The sequence below is a fragment of the Dama dama genome, chromosome 5 (genome assembly GCF_033118175.1).
Source record: "Dama dama isolate Ldn47 chromosome 5, ASM3311817v1, whole genome shotgun sequence".
NCBI classification, from domain to species: domain Eukaryota; kingdom Metazoa; phylum Chordata; class Mammalia; order Artiodactyla; family Cervidae; genus Dama; species Dama dama.
This window is the reverse complement of record NC_083685.1, coordinates 36,430,798-36,456,564: the sequence shown is the minus strand read 5'-3', so window position 1 is coordinate 36,456,564 and position 25,767 is coordinate 36,430,798. Positions and strand designations below refer to the sequence as shown.

The window sequence follows — 25,767 nt, the reverse complement described above, 5'->3', positions numbered from 1 at the left end:
GCATCCATTTGCTACCTTAATTTTGCAGTCTGCCCAATTAGAACACAATAAATAAGTAGTGAACTTTGGCAAAAAAGTCAGCAATTTTATTACTTGTTTCACCAATTGAAATATATTACCTTGTCCTTTCCATTCGCTTAAGAGGTGGTCTTCCAGAAGCTGAAATACTCTTCGATCTGCTGTAACTTGGTTTGTAACCCAAACCCCACTTATCCTTTAGAGAAGCAGCCTAATGAAAGAGGAAAGAAATAAGGTGACTTTTAACTGTTGTAATATCTGACTTCAGATAAAATTTTCTGCTAGTTAACAAGTTAGTCTCCTTCAGATCAATAACAAGTTATCTTAAATTGTGACTTTAAATGTCACTTAACAACAGAGATGGATCAAAGTGCAGCAGGAATCAGCTACTCTTCAGCCCACACATCAGTTCCTCTTACAAGGAATATAGGAGCCACTAGCTGGCCTGAGAGGAAAGATTGGGAGCAAGGCTGAGAGGTACAGAAATCAGGGGGAAAAAAAGGAAACAGTAAGAAAAGAAAATGAGAACTGAAAGACTCTGAGAGAAAGGTGAGGGAGAGAGTGACACTAATCATGCTAATCATTTTAAGTACTACCCCACCAAGAGAACTCTTAATTACAGAAAAGGAAAGGAAGCGGCAACTGGAACACCCTCCTTGTCTCTAAATCCTTCTTCTTCAAATTTGTAGTTTGGAGAGATTGGATATTAAAAAGTCTAATAATGGAGATAAGAAAGCAAGAGGATTAAAAGGGAATTGACAAATTTGACAAATGTTAAGAACACAGATGTAATTTCAATAATTTCCTTAATCCTCTCTACCTAGTTTTTTTTTTAAAGTTTATTGCCAAGTATAAACTAACATAAATAGTATGCAAGCAATATTAACACTATGTCACATGACTGTGAAGTACATAGTGTCATAAATTTTAAAGTTCTATATTACCGATCATCACTGTCCATTTAGTACCATCAGAAGCCAGTGATGAATATTAAGCTGAATTTTACCCCTAATTTAAATAATTTAGAACAGTTTTCAAATGAGGTTGTCTGGGACTCTGGTAGTGACCAAGGAAAGACAGCTCAAGCCAATGAACTAAGGATCCCTGAAGCCTTCCCTGCTTCCTCTAACCTCAGCAGCTCTGATTTAATCAGTTTTTATTTATTGGGGTGGTACCCAAAACCTTATTCTGGTTAGAAAAATGGAGGGTTCCACTGACTATATTTTAAAATATTAGTTTTTCTACTAAGAATACCACCTTGACCCAAAGCAACTTACCTCTACTTGAATAAGTTTTATAATTATTTTCTACTATATTTATTTCAGTTGTTCAGCAACTAGGCTAAATCCCAGAATGTGGTAGATGGTAGGGTCAAAGATAAATAACTTGTCCCTTAAGAGACTCAAACTCTAGTAAGGGCAACTAAACATGCAAATAATAAAGGTAAGAATAAAGTGCCGAGAGTATGTAGTGGCTAAGAGTAAAGTCAGCTGTTGAAAATGGGATGGGGTAGAATGGACATTTCAAAAGATTTCACATTTGATTTAGAGTCAAAAAAGAGAGTAGGACTTTATGACAGGCAAACAAAACACAGTGGCTAAGGGCATAACCTATAGAATACCACTGTTTGGGTTTGAATCTTGGCTGCATTGGGATTACTGGCTGTGTAACCTTGGTGAAATTACTTGAGTTCTCTATGCCTCAGTTTCATCAACTTTAAAATGGGGAAAATATTCAATGATACAAGCTAACACATAGGGTTGTTATAAAGATTTAATGGGTTGTTAAGTGTAAAGTGCTTTAAACAGTGCTTAGTACACAGTAGACATGAGATATAAAAACCAAGTGTTATCACCAGCAATGGACAAGGAAAGAGAACAACATAAGTATCATCATAACTTTCATAAAATAAAAGCATTTTTTAAATAGTATAATTTAATAAAATCCTCTGTTTACTCACTCGCATACTGGACCTCCGTAACTTTTTACGAACATCTCTTCTAATATCATTCACAGCAACAGATTCTAACTGTTGATAACGTTGAATTTCCTGGTTTATAGTTCCTTCACTTGCACCTAATTTTCTGGATGCAAAACAAATATGACAGTTAGTGTAAAGAGTTAACAAAGAAAGAATGGGTTTTACTTGCTCCTTTTTGATTCTTTAACTTATCAGAATATCAAAGATTATGTATGGTCAGGCCAAAATCCTCCATAATGTTAATACCCATACCTGGCAAACTGTAAAAAAAGAAAAAAAAAAAGGAAAAACTGTCTTTAATGTTTTAGGAAATGGTTCTTATCTGTTTCTACATCTAGCAGTCTCTTTAATAATCTTAGGAAAGCTATGGAACTGCTCTGCAAAATAATATCTGTATGTAAAATTTTATGTATAATTTTAAGTTTCAGAAAAGATTTTAGAGGAGGAAGTATACTTTGCTACAAGTCATTTTTTCCCCTGATTACAAAACTCAAACTGTAATATAAGTCAACAAGAAAATATGAATCATTGTAACTGATTTTACAGAAAAGTTTTCAGAGAATAACTTTCACTATATATTGCATACATTTCTGTTAAATCCATGAATACAAAAAAACCCCACAGATACCGGTGTACAAAGATTAGAAAGGCTGAAGTATGACTACCACCTTGGGGGAAAACAAAATTATGACGTTTGGCAAGAAGAATATTTAGCCTTTACAGAACAAGTATGACCTAGTCAGAACTATATAGTAAGCAACAGATAAAAAGAATTAGTACCACCTACTCCCTGCTCTTGACTTGCCCTAGACTCACTTCAGTTTTAGTGACCTGCTAAAACAGGCAAACAAAAAAAAAGTATGAAGTTTGAATTCAGACAAAGACAAGTTCAAATTCTGATTTTTAAATCTCCCTGAGCCAATTTTCTTATCTATAAAGTTTGGAAAATGCCATCTAATCTTGCAGAAATGTTGTGAAGATTAAATTGAGATAACTTGCCAGATTCACAATAAGTACTTAATAAATTCTAAACTAGCTTCCTCTCTTCAAACATTTGCATTCCAAAAATATTGCTAGCAAAACACTCACACATATATACATATGTAAAGATACATGTAAATAGCCATGTAGAGATGCATATATGTGACATAAAGTCAGACTTAAAATGCTCAGAAATGGGGAGCTGTGATAAGCACTAGACTAATGTTTTCAGCTTTATTACTAATGAATGTATGACCTCAGACAAATTACCAAACTTCTCTGGACCTTGGTGATCTCATTTATTTAACTAAAGGGGGTTGTACTAGCCCCAATCCAGTTCCCTTCTCATTTAAAATCTCATGGTTCTATTATTAGGGAATATCATACTGAGTTAAAAATCATTATACATACTTAAGATCATCTATTACTTTGGCCTGTTCATTCAATTCTCGGATATCTACTATACGCTTCATAATTTTTCTTCCTCTGAGTTCTCCTGGCTGGCTACCAGATGCTCCTTGTCTTCGATAATCTATAGCTTCCTGAAAAATCAAAAGCATGTCTGTCAGTAACACCCCCAAGTCACAAAGCAAATCTTATCTTATCACAGAAATAGCACCTTAAATCAAAAGAAGCATGCAGGAATCAAAGCCATCTATGTTAAGTAAGATGATTGGAATTCTCCAGTGATTCAAACCCCTTCATTTTCATAAGGAATCTAGTTGCTACCTACATTTCCCCATGAGTGAGCTCTGCATGCTTTCAAGTGGGACTGGCTAGACTGAGGGGAGGCCCACATCTCTGGGTCACATAGATACTCTGCAGGAACAGAATAGCGCTGATGTGGGGGCCTGAGGCCTAGTAGGTGATTTACAAGTCGCTGCCCAAAGGTGAGCTTGTGGCCATCTCCACTTACTGCACTTCCATCTGAACTCTAAACAATAAACAGTAATGTTAACTTTTTAATAAAATTTTCTTTCCAAGAATAAAACTAATAAATGATACAGTAGTACAAAGAGGTTTCAGATTTTTTAAAAAATTAATACTGGAATGAAAGGAGAGAGAAACTTTCTTTTTAACTAATAAATAATAATTACTGATCAAATAATCTGATACTACAGAATATGTACAGTATACATGGAAATACACACTTTTAAAATGTATATTTTGTGCATGCACTTTGCTTTTGACTTTCATTTTTTAAAATCATTATTGAGATATAATTCACATGCCATAAAAGTCACCCATTTAAAATGTATAGTGCAGTGGTTTTTAGAATATTCATAAAACTGTGCAACCATCAGATTTTCACACCTCCCAAACAAAACCTTATAACATTAGCAGTCTCTTCTCATCCCCTCTCCCAAACGTCCTCAACTCTCCCAGGCCTAGGCAACTACTAATCTACTTTCTCTCTCCAGATTTGCTTGCTCTTTGCTTTTATTATTAATGTGTAATCTGTAGATTAAGGCACAAGCTGGCTGACAGTCATTATGAAACAAGCAATTCAATTAAAAGACAATATTATGAAATTTAAAAAAAAATTATATAAATATAGGTACAAAGAACCACCACTCCCTTTCTCCCTTCACAATTAGCAACTATAATAAGTAACAATGATTTAATAATATCCCTTTCACTGGGTAAAAGCCAGTGCTGAAAATGGCTAGCAGTGAATTTACTTACAGTATGGATAGTGGGAGACATAGTATCAACTTCATCCTCATCTGACAAGTCAGCTATATTCACTGAATTTAGATCAGCAATGTCATCTATGTCTTCTTCTCCTGTCAGGGTTGTAAGGGTGTTACCCAGAGCATTCAGTCTTTTTCCAATGTTAGGATCCATGTGGACATCAATCCCACACATTTTCCACAATACGTTGAGTGTCCAGGTTCCAGCACTACTGCTTTCTGTTTAAATAAAGAAGAGGCATTTTTGGTAAGTCTTAAGTATAGAAATTTAAATAATTCTACATTCAAGGAATAAAATGGATGATAGCCCTGCGTAATAACTAGTATCTCTCACAGTTTTGTCAGAAACATGAGACTATGGGACTGATTTGCCTATTGTATAGTGTGTAATTACTGTTTGCTCTCTGCAGCACTCTACTTTCCCCATGTGACCTATGAATGCCCTCCTCCCCAAGCCCCACGTTCATCTACCTTCCTGTGTCTGTAGTAGGACTGGCATGAACCTCCCTCATTCAGTTCAGTTCAGTTGCTCAGTTGTGTTCGGCTCTGAGACCCCATGAATCACAGCACGCCAGGCCTCCCTGTCCATCACCAACTCCCAGAGTTTACTCAAACTCACATCCATCGAGTCAGTGATGCCATCCAGCCATCTCATCCTCTGTCGTCTCCTTCTCCTCCTTGCCCCAATCCCTCCCAGCATCAGGGTCTTTTCCAGTGAGTCAACTCTTGGCATGATGTGGCCAAAGTACTGGAGTTTCAGCTTTAGCATCAGTCCTTCCAATGAACACCCAGGACTTATCTCCTTCAGGATGGACTGGTTGGATCTCCTTGCAGTCCAAGGGACTCTCAAGAGTTTTCTCCAACACCACAGTTCAAAACCATCAATTATTCAGCGCTCAGCTTTCTTCACAGTCCAACTCTCACATCCATACATGACCACTGGAAAAACCATAGCTTTGACTAGATGGACCTTTGTTGACAAAGTAATGTCTCTGCTTTTTAATATGCTATCTAGGTTGGTCATAACTTTCCCTCCAAGGAGTAAGCATCTTTGAATTTCATGGCTGCAATCACCATCTGCAGTGATTTTGGAGCCCCAAAAAATAAAGTCAGACACTGTTTCCACTGTTTCCCCATCTATTTCCCATGAGGTGATGGGACCAGATGCCATGATCTTAGTTTTCTGAATGTTGAGCTTTAAGCCAACTTTTTCACTCTCCTCTTTCATTTTCATCAAGAGGCTTTTTAGTTCCTTTTCACTTTCTGCCATAAGGGTGGTGTCATCTGCATATCTGAGGTTATTGATATTTCTCCCGGCAATCTTGATTCCACCTTGTGTTTCTTCCAGCCCAGCATTTCGCATGATGTATTCTGCATATAAGTTAAATAAGCATGGAGACAATATATAGACGACGTATTCCTTTTCCTATTTGGAACCAGTCTGTTGTTCCATGCCCAGTTCTAACTGTTGCTTCCTGACCTGCATATAGGTTTCTCAAGAGGCAGGTCAGGTGGTCTGGTATTCCCACCTCTTTCAGAATTTTCCACAGTTTATTGTGATCCACACAGTCAAAGGCTTTGGCATAGTCAATAAAGCAGAAATAGATGTTTTTCTGGAACTCTCTTGCTTTTTTGATGATCCAGCAGATGTTGGCAATTTGATCTCTGGTTCCTCTGCCTTTTCTAAAACCAGCTTGAACATCTGGAAGTTCATAGTTCACGTATTGCTGAAACCTGGCTTGGAGAATTTTGAGCATTATTTTACTAGCTTTGTGAGATGAGTGCAATTGTGAGGTAGTTTGAGCATTCTTTGGGATTACCTTTCTTGGGATTGGAATGAAAACTGACCATTTCCAGTCCTGTGGCCACTGCTGAGTTTTCCAAATTTGCTGGCATATTGCGTGTAGCACTTTCACAGCATCATCTTTCAGGATTTGAAATACCTCAACTGGAATTCCATCACCTCCACTAGATTTGTTCGTAGTGATGCTTTCTAAGGCCCACTTGACTTCACATTCCAGGATGCCTGATCTAGGTGAGTGATCATACCATCATGGTTATCTGGGTCATGAAGATCTTTTTTGGATAGTTCTTCTGTGTATTCTTGCCACCTCTTCTTAATATCTTCTGCTTCTGTTAGGTCCATACAATTTCTGTCCTTTATTGTATACATTTGCATGAAATGTTCCCTTGGTATCTCTAATTTTCTTGAAGAGATTTCTAGTCTTTCCCATTCTGTTGTTTTCCTCTATTGCTTTGCATTGATCGCTGAGGAAGGCTTTCTTATCTCTCTGGGCTCTTCTTTGGAACTCTGCATTCAAATGGGAATATCTTTCCTTTTCTCCTTTGCTTTTAGCTTCTCTTCTTTTCACAGCTATTTGTAAGGCCTCCTCAGACAACCATTTTGCCTTTTTGCATTTCTTTTCCATGGGGATGGTCTTGATCCCTGTCTCCTGTACAATATCATGAACCTCCATCCATAGTTCATCAGGCTCTCTCGTCTATCATATCTAGTTCCTTAAATCTATTTCTCACTTCCACTGTATAGTCATAAGGGATTTTGATTTATGTCATACCTGAATGGTCTAGTGGTTTTCCCTACTTTCTTCAGTTTAAGTCTGAATTTGGCAATAAGGAGTTCATGATCTGAGCCACAGTCAGCTCCTGGTCTTGTTTTTGCTGACTGTATAGAGCTTCTCCATCTTTTGCCACAAAGAATATAATCAATCTGATTTTGGTGTTGGCCATCTGGTGATGTCAGTGTGTAGAGTCTTCTCTTGTGTTCTTGGAAGAGGATGTTTGCTATGACCAGTGCGTTCTCTTGACAAAACTCTATTAGCCTTTGCCCTGCTTCATTCCGTACTCCAAGGCCAAATTTGCCTGTTACTCCAGATCTTTCCTGACTTCCTACTTTTGCATTCCAGTCCCCTGTAATAAAAAGGACATCTCTTTGGGGTTTTAGTTCTAAAAGGTCTTGTAGGTCTTCATAGAACCATTCAACTTCAGCTTCTTCAGCGTTACTGGTTGGGGCATAGGCTTGGATTACCGTGATATTGAATGGTTTGCTTGGAAATGAACAGAGATCATTCTGTCGTTTTTGAGACTGCATCCAAGGACTTCATTTCAGACTCTTTTGTTGACCATGATGGCTACTCCATTTCTTCTAAGGGATTCCTGCCCATAGTAGTAGATATAATGGTCATCTGAGTAGAATTAACTAGATAATCAGTTTAAGTAAGGGTCAAAGTTGGAAAACTAAGAATCCTCTCTTGGACTTGAGAAAATATGGTCCCTCTCTAGTAACTGAGGGTGGGGAAATGAGGTTCATGAGCTGTTGGCAGCTGTGTTTCATGCCACGTGTAAGGACGTCAGCAGTAAGAAAAAGTGGGCAGCCAGAATGAAGAAAAGAGAAGAGCTCTGGTGACAGCTGGAATCTTGTTTCTAGACTATCCTGAATTGACCTGGTTCCTTCTCTTCACGGAGACAGCCATTCTTAAGTTTAACTGTGATCTGCAAATAATTCTTTTGATAATTTCCTGCTTTTGGTTAAGCTAGTTTGAGTGTGTTGTTTTCACTAAAAAAGCTAGTGTCCTGACAAAGACTTTTATGTGCTCTTCCTCCCATTATGTATGTTTACTTCAGTTACATTTTTCTTCAAACATTATTGTTGGAAATTTCCTAACCTTTCAGTCAGTGGGGACTTCAGGCCTTGCTATTTTCTGAGACAATTTACTTAGGATGGGCATGTGGACTACGTTTGGGAGGATAAGAGGGAATAATAGGAGAAAAGGAAATCTACTAATCTTAATCAGTTTCTGCTGCTCCTCAACATTTGAAGAGTCCTTAAATAAGTATCTCTTGCTTACCCTAATTTTATACCAGACAAAATAATAAAAATTTACACTATGCTTTTATCTTCGAGACAAGACAGGTTATTACTTCTATAGTATCTCAACATTTGAAGAGATCTTAAATAAATATCTCTTGCTTACCCTAATTTTATACTAGGCAAAATAATAAAAATTTACACTATGCTATTATCTCAGAGACAAGACAGATTATTACTTCTCTAGTATCTCCTAGCCAGTTTCCCAGATTTTTCTCCTAACCTACCCATGAAAGTATCCCTTTGACACTGCCACCTCTGCTTTCTTGCTCAAAAATATTCAGTGCTTTTCTCACTGCCCACCAGATCAAGTCCAAACTCCTTATTTTGGGATTTAAGATTTTTCCCGTCTTATTTTCACATAACTATTCCAGCCAATTCGGACAATGCTAACTAGAACCTGTGTTCTGACAAAACAGGTATTTTTCTCTGCCTGAATTTTCCCTATTAATATTTTCCATTTTTGCCTAAGAAACAGTTTTATCCATCTTTCAAGTCCCTGTTTAAATGCTAGTTCTTCCATAAAGCTTTCTCTCATTCTAGTATCCTTTGTAATTTAGAAATTTTATCTGCCTCCTATAAATTTCAATAGCAGTTGGAATTTTATATCAATATTTTATTGAACTTATCACTTATTACAGCTTATAGTTGTACTGCAGAGCCATAATTACACTACTAGAATTTAAATTTATAGAGTAGAAAGTATATCTTATTCATCTTTGTCTTTACCAAAACATTTTGTAGTTTTGTTATACACTGGTGGTGTCTAATTAATTGTTAAATAAATAAAAATATACTAATATTATTGCAAAATAGTTTTTAAAAATTAGAGAATAGCAGAATGAGTTTTAGTTAAAAGATCCTCTAATGCAAAGGCAGGAAAAACAGATTTTAAAAAGCAGAATTCTACCTGATACATATAGCAAAAGTAATAACAAATGTGAACTTACCAGCAGCTGCTTGTCCTGTAGTCCTGGAACATACTTCATAGGTACCATCTGGAACTACACCTGCACAAAAATCATCCCCAAAATAATCTTTAACAAAATTATGCTTGTGGTTAAATATTATGCTGTAATTTTTCTTTCAAAGATCATTATCTAACTATAAATAGAATTACTAGTCTCTCTAGGTTTCAGTTTCTAATCTGGAGAAAGAAAAGGACTACCTTAGATGACTTGCAAAATCTACTTCATATCTCACAATATTTTATTCTTATTGATTTTAAGAACTAAACTGCATATACCTGAAATTAATAGATTATAAATCAACTATGCTTCAATAAAGAAAAAAAAAATTAACTGCAGTTTTACCTTTGCATTCTGTGTGTGATTTCCTCATCTGCTGGCCAATACCTGGCCAACTCTGAAACTCCAGTTTCTTGATGGTGTGACAATTTGTACCATCATGAGTAAATGGCACTTTGAGAATGCAAATGCTTTAAAACTGATTTTTTGATAACTAAGAACTGCCACATGAGTTCACAGACATGATTCATCAGCCCTGTCTTTTACTTTGACAAGGACTTTTTTATGAGAATTAAAAAAAAAAAAAGACTTACTGCCATGATGTCAGTCTCATAAGATCAGTGTCCTGAGTTCATTGACTTATCCTCAGAATACATGTGACTTTAACTTTGAAGCATTTTCTACTACTTATCTTTAATCAGATAACTTTAGCTTTTTTTTAGAGGTTAATTAAATCAACAGTTTTAAAAGTAGAGACATACCATCCTTGAAACAACTTTTAAAGAAATAAAGCCTAAATTGTTTAATAGACTCTCCCCAAATACAGTATTTCTACAACTCACATTGCCTAATTCACCTTTAATGTCATAGTTATAAAAAAGAACAAAATAGGAAAAAAACCTAAACAACCCTTGCAAATCTAAACATGGTAGAATGAAAGCAAAATCCTTTGAAATTGGAGAAATATAACTAAGGCTAGTAAATTAAAAAAGGGTAGAAAACATTAAGGACTTCCAATCCAAAGGAATGGTAGAGAATATTTAAAAGTTAAAAAAAAAAAGATTATATAAATTCATAGAATACAGAGCCATGGTGTATTAGTAAGGAAGATTAAAATTCTTAGGATTAGATCTGAACCCTCAAAGTGAGAAGCAGGAAACCAACTGGGCTCTTTCCCATTGCACTTGTCATCTGAGTTGGACCAACCAGAATCCAGGAAGGCAGTTTTCCTGCTGTGATAACCAAATGCTGTTACCCAGGTGTTAGCACAAAGACTAGAATTCTTCAAACTTCTAGTAGTTTAGCTTCTCTAAGTACATGTTAATAAAAGAGTCTAATCGTTATTTATTTAAATGGTCCATGGAACACTTCTATAGATCGTGTTTTCTAATTTTAACTGCATTTCCTCCAAATATCATTACCGAGAGAAGAAAATACACCTTTTTTCTAGGGCATGACTTTTAAATGATCTTTGAAAAAAATTCCTAACACACAATCCTACTTCATATTTCTCTGCTCTAAACTCGACTCTTTAAAAAAAACATTATCAGTTACATGCAAGTATACTTATTACTAATAAAAACTACAAAATAGTAAACTACTTGGCAAATTTGCAATTTGGAATTCTTTTTTATCAACAAAACAACTACTCTACTCACCTCCTTTGCCATCCTCCCAAGACACCCAACAATAAGCACGTTACAAATACAAGTCATTTGATAACCTCCAAAACTCAAAATAAATTATGATTTTCACAATTATTATAGCATGTTAGTGTTCTACTTTGTTGGTAATAATGTCCACTGAAGTGCTGAGTTGTTGTTTATATTAATATGTTTTTGATTTTGAGTCAGACGTATATTTCTTATGCATTTCCCCTTTGTTTAAACTGTTAAGGAAACAGTATTCTTCCTTTGCTTCCAAATATATTTTATCCAATATGACTACAGTGATGACAAAATATCACCTTAATAAAAATCAATAGGTTTAAATTTATTTTAAGGGGAAAAAAACCACACAAACAAAAGACAGTTATGGTGACTTTTTAAAACATATATGTAACAACCATGTAAAATGATTATTTGTAAAGGTCGCTAATGAAGGCTATTTTTGGTCTTTTGGGTATTAAGCATGAGTACTTTGATAGCAAGTCTTCTTAATAACCTGAAGTATTTCAAAGACATTCTAGTATTTTACCTATTAATTACCTAAATGCAAAGCATTCAAAACCAGGAATTTCACCTAAAATTTTAATGAAATTAAATACCAAAACTTTAATTTTTTGATATGAAAACACTGGAAAGTCTTCCAAATACCTAAAGAAAACCCACAACTGGAGGAATTTTCTTCCAATGGAGAGAGGGGAAAATTGCTAAATAATAGCATATAATCTTTTGGAAAGTAAGTATTAATTTTGGTCTGCAGATTAACTGAGGGATTTTAATTCACAACCTTTAATTCTCAAGTATAATTTTTCATTGTAAGATTAATGATACTTTATCAAATCTGCTATAATGTTTAAAATATTAAAATAAAAATAAACCCCTGTATCTTCAAAATAGCATATTAAACACAGCTTCAGTTATTCCCAACCTTGAGCATTATGGAATCAGAGGAATTCACCCAAATTATACTCTGTATACTACATATTTGGAAGTGTGGATTTACTTATGGCTCAAGTTCCTGGTTATCCTGTATTATGATATAGAATGAACTGGATCTTATACATATATCACTTTCTTTCAATATTCCCACAGAATAAAGATACTTTACTGTCAGGGAACGTTCAACTTTAAGGGGTCCAATATGTTTTCTCCCTTTGTGTGCAGTTTCTCAAGGACTCTCTGTTCCTTATCAGTTCCTGGAAAACAGGAATGAGCAGAGCTGCACGCAGTTCTTAGGACTGAGATCATGGGAAAGAGCACCTGCTTGGATTCCCTTCAGTGACTCCCTTCAGTGACTTTTTACTCAAAGGACTATCCATTTTGTTGCAACTAGTGGAATTTCATTCTTTTTAATGGCTGAGTAATCATTTTTTTTTTAATTGAAGATATATAAGCATGTGTTTCTGCAAATAAAGCACCCTTGTTTCACTCAAGACTTGAGTCCCCTGCATCCTTCTTCTCGTCAACTCCAGTCCCCACGTACCGGTCTACGAAGACCGTAACACTTTACGTGGTCATTCATAAATCAATTACAGGAAAAATCAGGGGGTGAGCAAATGCTACACCATCAGTAAGAATATCAGGTTGGTTTACTTACCCCAACTACTGAAAGCTGCAGTTTTTCACAAATATGTTCTGGTATCTTTAATTAGAAGCAGTCTTTATTTCACAAAGTCTCATAAAATTCCTACATATGAACATTCTTTAGTTTTACTAATGAAGATGGGATTATTTTTAATTTTTAAAAATTATAAAGCTCATACAGAAAATAAGAGACACTCACAGGCATTCATCACTAGGTCCCCACGAATTTCTGGTTTCCAGTCATCCCATGATGTCTCAAAGCCATCAGCAAAACGGATACAAAAGTTTTTGAAATGCCCTTTACTGACTAGAGATTCTGAAGAACAAGCAGTGATGAGAGTACTTTCAATGGTCAGTACTAAGGCAGAACCAGTGTCAAGGTCTCCAGTGTGATTAGACTGCAAAATACATTAATGAGACAAAAGGTGACAATGTTTAAAGTTTGGAAATCTAGGATTTAGAAGACCCAACATATAGAAAGAGTCAACCCTAGAGAGCTTTGTTAAAAAGCAGCTTAGAAAGATGCTACTTTAAAACATTAAACTGCCCATATGATATGCACTTGCCATTTAGTTTTTTAAAAACTAAACGTGTAAAAGGCTGATTATCTATTTTTTAAAATCTCAAGTCTCTGCTTTAGTTGTGGGGAACATCTTCATTTTGACAACCATCCCTGCTGTGTATAGCCTTCCTGAGCTCTGTCCAACATGCTGTATTATCATTTTTCAACTCCTGAAGCACAAACATAACACATACTGCCAATCCTCAACCCAGAATTTTCTTAACACTTTCCTGTCAGACAATAACTAGAAGGTAAATTCATTCAACAACTGGTTACAGGTTAAGGTAAATTATAACAATAAAACACAGACCTCTGTATTTGTTATAATCGTAACTTCTTAGCATAATAGGGGTTCACAGCTTTTTCTCTTTTACAAATGAGCATGCAAACATGCATTCCCGAGAACTGTTCTTAAACCACAAAGAGTATTTCTGCTTTATCTAGTACACATAACTTGGAAGTTTGTTACCATTAAATATTACAGTTTAAAAGACTTTGGAAATTCCCTACCCTGTTTTAGATGAATTTATTAAATATTATATCATATTCTTAAATATGCCATGTTTCTATTTTGTCAACAAGTATATGCCAAAGATGTCTTTGCTAAATATAAAGTAAAAATATTTTAAAACTAAGCTGCATATTTTCCAAGGTAAAAATTAAGATTTATTAGATGGGTGTCAATCTCATTACTGTTATGAGGCACATCAGAATGAGTCAGAGAAAAGTTTCATGAGATCCACATTTAATACTCTGTGGATGAATAATGTTGGAAGGAGTTCAATCTTACTATTTATTAAACTCAAGTTATAAACTGTTATCCTGGAAATATTTATTGTTATACTCTGTACACACAAAAAAATGGTTAGTAGAAATGTTTGGTTCTAAATCTTGGACTATGATTCTCTTTTTAATACCTGTGCAGTATTTGTGATAGGCAGGCAAATTCCCAGATCATTCACAGTGAGCTGCAGGAAGAGAGTCCCAAATGCCTGGGCTGACGTTTGCTGGATACCAGGCAGCATATCTACCACTTCCTTCGTAGCCATATGAATATCTTTATGTAAAGCCATTCGTTGTTCATTCCAGTTGTCATATGCAGCCTTATAATTCAGCCAAAACAGCACAGCTTTTGATAATTAAGACAGGGCAAAGGAAATATTAAAATCAAAGCTGTAAATCTACATGGCAAGTAAAACTGTTGATTAATAAAAATTAGCCTGTTGATTAATAAATATTAGCCCCAGAAAATTACAGCATTAGAATTAGAAAGAATCTAAGAGGACATAGTCAACCAGACAAATGAAAAAAGTAGAAAGCAGGAAACTGCAAAATGGCAAAACACAGAAGATAATTCAGGTCTAGTCACTCATTTAATGAATTACTTGTGGAATGCCTACTATATGCTAAGCATTGGGATGGGATCACAAAGGAAAACACATATGGTCCCTGACCATACAAAGCTTTCTGTTACAACTGTTAAAAATTCTTGAAGAGGTATGTAGTACTAGAAGCATACATTTTAAAAGTGTGATTTAGAGAGAGGAGTAAAAAACATTTGAGTTTGTAATAAGAATGAAATCTTTAGGTAAATAAACCATCATTTAATGCTATATATAGAGGGGGAGTCTTAAGAGAAGATAAAGATGAAGAGGTCAGAGAAGCAGAAGGAAAAGCAAGAGTTATGGCATGGATACAAGAGTAGAAAGTACTTTTAAGGAACCACTGGAAGCTGACCAGAGCATGGTAAGATGAGAAATGAAAAAAAAAAAAGTGTACCAGATTTAGAAAAACAAAATGTTTCTTTAGGTAGATATACTCCTAAGTATTTTATTCTTTTTGTTGCAATGGTGAATAGTATTGTTTCCTTAATTTCTCTCTCTGTTTTCTCATTGTTAGTATATAGGAATGCAAGGGATTTCTGTGTGTTAATTTTATATCCTGCAACTTTACTATATTCATTGATTAGCTCTAGTAATTTTCTGGTAGAGTCTTTAGGGTTTTCTATGTAGAGGATCATGTCATCTGCAAACAGTGAGAGTTTCACTTCTTCTTTTCCTATCTGGATTCCTTTTACTTCTTTTTCTGCTCTGATTGCTGTGGCCAGAACTTCCAACACTATGTTGAATAGTAGTGGTGAGAGTGGGCACCCTTGTCTTGTTCCTGATTTCAGGGGAAATGCTTTCAATTTTTCACCATTGAGGGTGATGCTTGCTGTGGGTTTGTCATATATAGCTTTTATTATGTTGAGGTATGTTCCTTCTATTCCTGCTTTTTGGAGAGTTTTAATCATAAATGAGTGTTGAATTTTGTCAAAGGCTTTCTCTGCATCTATTGAGATAATCATATGGTTTTTATCTTTCAATTTGTTAATGTGGTGCATTACATTGATTGATTTGCGGATATTAAAGAATCCTTGCATTCCTATACATAGAAAACTATAAAACACTGATGAAAGAAATCAAAGAGGACACAAACAGATGGAGAAACATACTGTGTTCATGGATTGGAAGAATCAATATTGTCAAAATGGCTATTCTACCCAAAGCAATCTATAGATTCAATGCAATCCCTATAAAGCTACCAACAGTATTTTTCACAGAACTAGACCAAAGAATTTCACAATTTGTATGGAAATACAAAAAACCTCGAATAGCCAAAGTAATCTTGAGAAAGAAGAATGGAACTGGAGGAATCAACCTGCCTGACTTCAGACTATACTACAAAGCCACAGTCATCAAGACAGTATGGTACTGGCACAAGGACAGAAATATAGATCAATGGAACAGAACAGAAAGCCCAGAGATAAATCCACGAACCTATGGACACCTTATCTTTGACAAAGGAGGCAAGGATATACAATGGAAAAAAGACAACCTCTTTAACAAGTGGTGCTGGGAAAACTGGTCAACCACTTGTAAAAGAATGAAACTAGAACACTTTCTAACACCATACACAAAAATAAACTCAAAATGGATTAAAGATCTAAATGTAAGACCAGAAACTATAAAACTCCTAGAGGAGAACATAGGCAAAACACTCTCTGACATAAATCACAGCAAGATCCTCTATGACCCACCTCCCAGAATATTGGAAATAAAAGCTAAACTAAACAAATGGGACCTAATGAAACTTAAAAGCTTTTGCACTACAAAGGAAACTATAAGTAAAGTGAAAAGACAGCCCTCAGATTGGGAGAAAATAATAGCAAATGAAGAAACAGACAAAGGATTAATCTCAAAAATATACAAGCAACTCCTGCAGCTCAATTCCAGAAAAATAAATGACCCAATCAAAAAATGGGCCAAAGAACTAAACAGACATTTCTCCAAAGAAGACATACAGATGGCTAACAAACACATGAAAAGATGCTCAACATCACTCATTATTAGAGAAATGCAAATCAAAACCACAATGAGGTACCATTACACGCCAGTCAGGATGGCTGCTATCCAAAAGTCTACAAGCAATAAATGCTGGAGAGGGTGTGGAGAAAAGGGAACCCTCTTACACTGTTGGTGGGAATGCAAACTAGTACAGCCGCTATGGAAAACAGTGTGGAGATTTCTTAAAAAACTGGAAATAGAACTGCCATATGACCCAGCAATCCCACTTCTGGGCATACACACTGAGGAAACCAGATCTGAAAGAGACACGTGCACCCCAATGTTCATTGCAGCACTGTTTATAATAGCCAGGACATGGAAGCAACCTAGATGCCCATCAGCAGATGAATGGATAAGGAAGCTGTGGTACATATACACCATGGAATATTACTCAGCCATTAAAAAGAATTCATTTGAACCAGTCCTAATGAGATGGATGAAGCTGGAGCCCATTATACAGAGTGAAGTAAGCCAGAAAGATAAAGAACATTACAGCATACTAATACATATATATGGAATTTACAAAGATGGTAACGATAACCCTATATGCAAAACAGAAAAAGAGACACAGAAATACAGAACAGACTTTTGAACTCTGTGGGAGAATGTGAGGGTGGGAAATTTCAAAAGAACAGCATGTATACTATCTATGGTGAAACAGATCACCAGCCCAGGTGGGATGCATGAGACAAGTGCTCGGGCCTGGTGCACTGGGAAGACCCAGAGGAATCGGGTGGAGAGGGAGGTGGGAGCGGGGATTGGGATGGGGAATACGTGTAAATCCATGGCTGATTCATATCAATGTATGACAAAACCCACTGAAATGTTGTGAAGTGATTGGCCTCCAATTAATTAAAAAAAAAAAATAGAAAAACAAAATGTTAGAGGTAGTTTTCTAACAAACTGATCTTATCAACAGCCAATGCCCATCACCAATTTATTTTATGGCTTCATAAATGGTTCTTTTTTACTTCTAAAATAACAATTACTATTTGCCCAAGAGACATTAATTAGATCCTATCATTTAGCCTTATTTCTCATCATTTTCCTTCATGAAAGTTGCTGCTATATTTTCTCGAGCCCCTGTGCTGATATATATTTATATATGTATATTCCTTTTCTTTTTCACCTGGCAAATATTTATTTAGTTCCTAACTACAGAGGTAAAATAGGACATTTCCTATCACCCAAGTAAACTCCTAACTCCAAGTTGAACCTAAAAAATTAGTTTCTTCTCTGAGAAGCACAGAGAAAGTTAGAGAACTCCCTAATATATCAGAAGAAAAAAAAAGTATGTGTGTATATATATACATATACATATATGTATATATATATCTCAACTCTGCAGTCTACTTTGCTCTCTTTCCACTGAACTGAGAGCTCCTTGAGGGCAGAGTTCCTGTTTTCTGTGTTTATATTCCACTTCTATATAGTGAACAATAAATGTTTATAGAATAATTGAATAAAGACGGTGCCAAGAAGAATGGGTGCAATAGTTACCCAAACCAAAAAACTTAGCATTAAAATTAAAATTCTGAATCAGACATTCCTATAGATTCATGTAAAAAGCAAGGAACTTTAAAAAGTAAAGCTAACTTCAAAAACTGATGAGAATACACAAGAAACTTTTTTTGGATGCTCACATTTCAAATTTAAGAGACATTTACTGTCAAGCAGTTACGCTGGTAAACTACAGATGACTTTCTCTAGTATTACCAAAACATTTCTAAATCTGACAATGTAGTATTGATAGATTTCATCTTACCTCTATCAAAGGCCACAGGCTGTGCATAAACAATTGGTCGATTCAAGGTAATAAGCACAGCTTCCCTATCTGAAGAACCACTGATTTCTTCTCGCAGGGCATTTCTTAATCCAATTCTAGTTTTAAAATAGGCAACTTGATGAAAATCAGAACCAGCTTCCTCATAAACCTAAGATAAAATGAAAAGCTCAATAAAATCAAATAATGGAAATGTTTTAAATGTTTTAATTTTAAAAATTAAAAGTTTTAACACCATTAATGGTGAAAGTGAAAGCCCTCAGTTGTGTCCGACTCTTTGCGACCCATGAACTATACAGTCCATGGAATTCTCCAGGCCAGAATACTGGAGTGGGTAGCCTTTCCCTTCTCCAGGGGATCTTCCCAACCCAGGGATCGAACCCAGGTCTCCCACATTGCAGGCGGATTCTTTACCAGCTGAGCCACAAGGGAAGCCCAAGAATACTGGAGTGGGTACCTATCCCTTCTCCAGGGGATCTTCCTGACCCAGGAATTGAATTGGGGTCTCCTGCAGTGCAGGCAGACTCTTTACCAACTGAGCTATCAGGGAAGCTGGTATTGTTCACCAAAAGAACTACAGTACACTTTTCTTCATTTCATTTGTTAACGATAAATTCCTGATACTCTATACCATAACATTTGAAATTAATATACAATATGAATGGGTATGTAAGAAATAAACAGAAGTGATACATAAAATTCATACAACAGCTAGGATTAGGTTCATATCCTCAATGGCAAGATAATTAGATCTCTCAAACTGTGCTTCTATTAGAAAAAATTAGTTTTTCTAGAGATGACATGAAAATTTTGTTCATTTATCCTCAACATAATCTTTAATATAGCCATTCAACTTTAAAAGTGTGATTGGTATTCTTTTAATCAGTTCTTCAAAGAAAAGAAGGAAAATGATTAAAAATCTACCTAATTTTTAGCAAAACAGAAATTCCCTCATGAGCTATGAAAGCTGTTTTTATAAAACAGAATCTGATTTACTACTCTGTGTGTGTGTGTGTGTGTGTGTGTGTATGTGTGTGTGTGTTTAACTTTACATGTTTAACATTATGGCACGCAAAATTTGCCATTATTCAAACAGGAGCTTAGTCACTCATTCATGTTTGACTCTTTGTGACCCCATGGACTGTAGGCTGCCAGGCTCCTCTGTCCATGGGGATTTTCCAGGCACGAATACTGGAGTGGGTTGCCAATGCCCTCCTCCAGGGGATATTCCCAACCCCAGGATCAAACCCAGGTTTCCTACATTGCAGGCAGGTTCTTTACCATCTGAGCCACGAGGGAAGCCCAGTAACATTTTACAGATTGACTAATGTTAATACAGTGGGCTTCCTAGGTGGCACTAGTGGTAAAGAACCTGCCTGGCAAATGCAGGTAATGCAGATTCAATCCCTGGGTCGGGAAGATCCCTGGAGAAGGGCACGGCAACCCACTCCAATATTCCTGTCTGGAGAATCCCATAGACAGAGGAGCCTGGTGGGCCACACTCCATAGGGTCACACAGAGTTGGACGTGATTGAAGCTACTTAGCATGCATGCAGTGTTAATACAGAGTGTTAACAAAATCAAGAGAAATTATAAGTATTCATGAAGATACTAGATTAAATTTCATGTGACTGTATTTGCCAGAACAATATACTGCCAAAATACTCAAATTAAATGCCAGATAAAATTATAAGGGCCTTCTTTAATGAATTTTCATTAGAATTTACAATCAAATTTTCAGAACTTAAACTAAATACTTTTTAAAGTATAATAATACTTAAAGTAGTTCAAAATATTTTGCAGGGTTTCAAAGTCACAGTTTTAATATCAACATATTCAGCACTCACCTGATGTTTGACAATCTGTCCTAAAGCCAGATTTAAATCCACTTGGCATTTACCAAACAGTTTCAGATAGCTGCTACTTCCTGGTGAAGCTTTGGTTTGAAGTCTGTTTGAAAGTTCCAGTTCAATCAACCCAGTTTCAAATCTTACAGCTCTCATTGAGGGAGTTGTGGCCGTTACCTGAATACCCTAGTAGTTTATATATGTTTGGAGGAAAAAAAGAATCTTAAATCAACAATATACACCCATTCAAATGAAATCTTTCAGTATGTGATAAATAAAATACCATGTTCTAAAATATCTTGGATGTCTATTGAACTGATAAAACTGGCAACATCCTTTAATTTCTCAAGTCAGTAGGAACTTTTTTAGCTATTAAATTACATTTCAGTATTTTGTATTCAAAATACAGACTCTTCATGGGTTAAATACATTAATTACAAGTAACTATTTGGTATGAATAATTTTTATTTTTAAGAACACTAATATCTTAAATATTAGAAGCAATAAGATTTACATTAAGGTATAATTTTAATTGGACAAGTGTACAAAACATTTCTTACAGAGTAATTTATAATAGCAATAATTAGAAAAAATCAAAATGTTCATTAGAAGGAAGTACTTAAATTGTTAGAACTTTATAGCACAGCAGTGTAAGAAGATAAAGTAGATCTAAATGTTCTGAAGTGGAGAGGTATTCAAAGTTTTTAAAAATGCAGATATGTATATATATATATATATATATATTTAAATACAAACAGGAAAAATCCTAAAGGATATTCAATTGTTAAAGCTTCTTATCTGAGTGGATAGGGTTATATTTAATACTTCAATTTTATTTTCTGATTGGCATATTCATGTATCATATGAGTTTTCTATAAGCATACATTAAGTGGAAAAATACTTCTTAAGGAATCATTATTATATTATTATTTATGTTACCTTAAACTGCAAGTTCAAAGAATAAAGTAGAATTTTAGGCTTCTCTCCATCCGCTGTTCCATCATGTTCATTCCAAAGAGGAATAGGCTGCTCCCCACCTAAAAGAGGTTAACTAATTAAATAATTGAAGGTCTGAGGCAATTTCTTCAAAAGGAATAGAGTAATTACGTTATGTGTTTAAACACACACACAATATTCTCTTTTTACTGATCATTAACTGAATCTTTCACAGGGATCTCTAGCCATGCCACATTTCACTTAGTAAGATATAAGGCAGGGATAGTACTACATATATAGAAAATTAAGAACTTTTTATATGGCCTAAATTAAAACATTATACATATAAGTATACCAAACATGATTATACATCTCAGAAAATATATTTGAAGGAACAAGTACAATGAAAAAATTTCTTCAATCAAAAATATGACCTTGGTTATTTATTTCTACATGTTCTATAAACAAAAAAGAATGAAAGAAAAACTAAATGTGGAGCAATGAAAAATAAGATAACAGATTTTAATAACAAAGAGTGTGATAATAAAAGTTTGGCCTATACATTTAAAAAAAAATGGAGGTAGAGGACCCTGGGGATAAAGTTCCTATTAATAAACCACTTTTTGCTTAGGCTATGTGGTATTCAGGAAAGGAAGTTCCAACATTCTGAAATCCAACCTCTACTTCCACTTCTCTGTCTTACTGTAAAAGCTTTTTCGCATGTTTATCTTTCAAACATTCTATCTCAAAATGATTCCTCTATGTGTATTGAATTTGGCATCATCCAAGGGAGCAAATGTAAGTGAGATGGGAAGTTTCTTCCCAGTAGGTAATAAATTAATGTAATTCATCACATCAACAGGCTAAAGCATAAAAGTCACATGATCATATTAAGAGATGCAGAAAAAGCATTTGACAAAATTCAAAACCTACTGATAAAACTTTCAGTAAACTAAAACAGAGCAGAACTTCCTCAATTTGATAGAGAATATCTACAAAAAAAATCTTCAGCTAAAACCATGCTAATTGGTGAAAAGCTTTCCGTTTTCCCACTATGATAATGTACAAAGCAAGCATAGCCCCTCTTACCAATCCTTTTCAACATCATACAAGAAGTCCTAGCTAAGGCAATATGACAAGAAAAGGAAATAAAAGATATACAAATTGGGAAGGAAGAAATAAAACTGTCTTTGTTCACAAATGACTGATCATCTATGTAGAAGTTCCTGGAACCAATAAGTGAGTATAGCAAGGTCACAGGATACAAAGTTTAATAATATATAAACATCAATCACTTTCCTATACAGCAGCAATAAACAGTGGAATGTGAAATTTAAAACCCAATACCATTTACATTTCCACAAAAATTAAAACGCTTAGGTATTAATATAAATTAACAACATATATACAAGATGTACATGAGAAAAACTACAAAACTCTGATAAAAGATAGACATCAGTTCTTAACTTGATCTCTAAATTCAATGCAATCCAAATCCAAATCCTACCAACTTATTTTGTGGATATCAACAAACTCATTCTAAGGTGTATGTGAAGAGACAAAATACCCAGAATACCCAATAAAATATTTAAATAGAAGGACTAACCAGAAAGCTGAATATCTTTTACATAGTTTCAAAAAATTTTAATTTAAAAGACAAGCTCTGCCTCTTACAAAATGTATTACACAATCCTTTTAGTTTATAGAAATATCAGAGACACTATTAGTCACATTAACTCTATAATTTTCTACCTTGTTATGAATTAAACATATACCTGATCTAATTGTAAAAATGGTAACCTTATTTCATATATATAAAAATATATTACTAATACATTACAAATACATTACACACATAGGGCTGTACATAATGAAAGATAGATCTGCTCTCTTTACTAGGTCAGTGCTTACCTACAGCTTTCTGAAACCCAGGCAGTCTATGTACAATTAAGAGTCTAAGAACTGATTCTTCAAAAAAGAATTTTCCTAACAAACTTGATGATGGTTGTGAACATGAGTATGCCTATGCAACAGAAAATATCCTAAAGCTAAATGTAACATAAAGGGAAAGCATGAGGAAGTTTTAAAAATAAATAAGGAAAATAATTGTGAGGATTATGGGAGAGTAGGGAAGCAATACAGATATTAGAATACTAAGAAATTGGGCTACAAGGATTCAAAGCATTCCCTCTCAATAATCTGTTACATTTTCTGGTTTTGAGAAAGATAAGGGAACATCTGTGTTCCATGAGGCCCTGGACCAGCTGGATGGTATGTGACTTATGTTTCAGCTATTTTCCTAGGAGTCATGCTGTCTCTACAGTCAGGAAGGAATGGTTCAGGGAGCAGATATAGCCACTAAACGACATTGGCATCATTTTCTGAGCTTTTTAATTTTTCAGTGATTTGGCAAGTCTTCATGGGTGGAACATTAATTTCCAGTTTTCTTTTCCGGTTCATTATTCATAGACCTACTTTTCTTATAAATCCTAGCAATGTAATTCAAAGGTTAAGAAAAGCCTTTCTCTTTCATCAAAACCAGTTTAAGTATGGCTTACAGTACCATACTAATACCAGGAACTCTACACTTGTACTGTAAGAGATACAAGATTAGTTACTAGAAGGGTTTGTTTTTTTAATTATACATATTTAGCAATAGCAGTCTTGAAAAGGTCTTAATTTGTACAGACAGTGTTCTAATGTGACTTTAACCAGGTAAATGGGCCACATCAAAACTTCTGTATATCTCCAAGAAGAGATACCTTCAGTGGCAGAAAGGGCTTCTGCTATATATTCATCCCTTCCTAAACGGTTTGTATTCAACCATTTTCAGAAAAATTCCAAGACTCCCAGTTGATTTAATTGTTCTACTTCACTTGTAAGTTTCTATACTTCTGTTAGGCCTCGTCAACGTGACCATCAAGTAGCTTCCTAACCTCAGACACAACCAGAACCAACCCAGGAGAACCAGGAAAATCTCTTGCACACACAGCTGCTATACATAATTCAATTTCCTAATCCATGTTCTGTCCTCCTTCAAAGCCTTATCAAATACTGGCCCATAAGCTCTGCCTTAATCTTCTCTTTCTTCTTTCTTGCCAAATGAGACTTCACTTGTGAAGTTTTGAATATGACATCCTCTGTGTGAAGCCTTTTCTGATTCCTTAGAATACGTTAGTTTTTCCTTTGACATAGACACAGCACCCTCTTCTTGTCATTCAGAGAACTCATCACAATTATAATTGAATAGATACTTAATAAATTTGTAAAATGAATTAATTTATTCATCAACAATGGAGGAATCCCCTCTTGATGCCATTTTATTGGTGAAGCTTAACTATTATTTTAACACGATTATTTATATTCACTTTGGAAATATTCAGCCTCAAGAACTGTTATAAAGTCAACTTGTTTTCCACCCTAATTCCTCTTAATACTCTATCTTGTGAATTAAAAATCAAATAAACATTTTTAAATAAGACATATATTTCCTGTTAAAATGTAAAGTAGGGATTAAGAAGGTTACTTGTAATCTACTCTTGAGAAACAGCAAAAATATAATAAAGGTTGCTACAGACAATTTACCATGTAACCAGCATATAGTTACCATCTGATATAGAGTAAAATCAAAATCTTAACACTGATCTAAATTCTGTCCACAATGATTAAGATTAGTTAATTAATAGACACACACTAAGCTGCTGTTTTTTTTTTTTTGGATGGGAAGCATAAGGGATTTGTGTAGTTTATAGTAAATAAATTGTAAATGTATATATTACACATAAAAAAAGTAATAAGCAGGAGCATCTGTAGGTGAGAAATCCATTAAAGGAATACAGAGTTGTTAGGGAGTTAACAATTTTATCTAAATGACAGAATCAATACTTATACCACTGGTACGTGGACCATCCTATAGGCAGTGAGAATGTTCTATATTGTAAGGTAGCAGATCATCTTACCAGAAACTTTTTGTATTACTTCATTAACTTCCTTCATGAATACTTTCTGTACAAATACCAGGTGATTTAGAAGATCAGTTGTAAGATTATGTTCAAAGGAACCAACCTGCCAAACAAAATCAGAATATTAGATTAACATATTGACTATATTAGTCTTAAATACATCTCACATAAGTCATCCCAAACTCTGAGGAAGAACAATTACTTACATGATACTTGAAATTAATATACTGAAGGAGGGTCAAAATATTCAGATTCCTTAATACTCTACTGGCCTGACATTGTTAGATACCGTTTCCCCTTTTTTTAAAAAAAATAACAGTAGCCAATGAGGTAAGAGAAATCTTTTGAAAATGAATGAAAATTATACTTTAACTATGTAACCTGCTAATTTCAATACTGATTATGTGGAGTAATATTTATTTTTAATGACCACTGTTTCAGTGTTAGAACAATGGACCAGTATAAGTGAAAGTAAATGTTTTTACTCATTCAAATATTTATTGACCATCTACTCT

At 34.8% G+C, this 25,767-nt stretch overlaps 1 protein-coding gene across 9 annotated transcripts in view; it reads right to left on the bottom strand.

Moving 5' to 3' along the window:
• BLTP1 (bridge-like lipid transfer protein family member 1) overlaps positions 1-25,767 on the bottom strand; it is a 200,550-nt gene that overhangs the window by 35,480 nt on the left and 139,303 nt on the right. For 7 of the 9 annotated variants that reach the window (XM_061142286.1, XM_061142290.1, XM_061142293.1 and 4 more), the window contains 12 exons: positions 25,250-25,355; positions 21,294-21,391; positions 20,355-20,540; positions 18,490-18,658; positions 14,256-14,467; positions 12,976-13,174; positions 9,511-9,570; positions 4,667-4,893; positions 3,714-3,914; positions 3,392-3,522; positions 1,979-2,102; positions 120-229 (listed from right to left, as the gene is read on the bottom strand). In XM_061142286.1, coding sequence (XP_060998269.1) covers positions 120-229; positions 1,979-2,102; positions 3,392-3,522; positions 3,714-3,914; positions 4,667-4,893; positions 9,511-9,570; positions 12,976-13,174; positions 14,256-14,467; positions 18,490-18,658; positions 20,355-20,540; positions 21,294-21,391; positions 25,250-25,355 — 1,823 coding nt within the window. The remainder of the gene's footprint in view (positions 1-119; positions 230-1,978; positions 2,103-3,391; positions 3,523-3,713; positions 3,915-4,666; positions 4,894-9,510; positions 9,571-12,975; positions 13,175-14,255; positions 14,468-18,489; positions 18,659-20,354; positions 20,541-21,293; positions 21,392-25,249; positions 25,356-25,767) is intronic. The other 2 variants (XM_061142294.1, XM_061142295.1) reach the window with 1 other exon arrangement.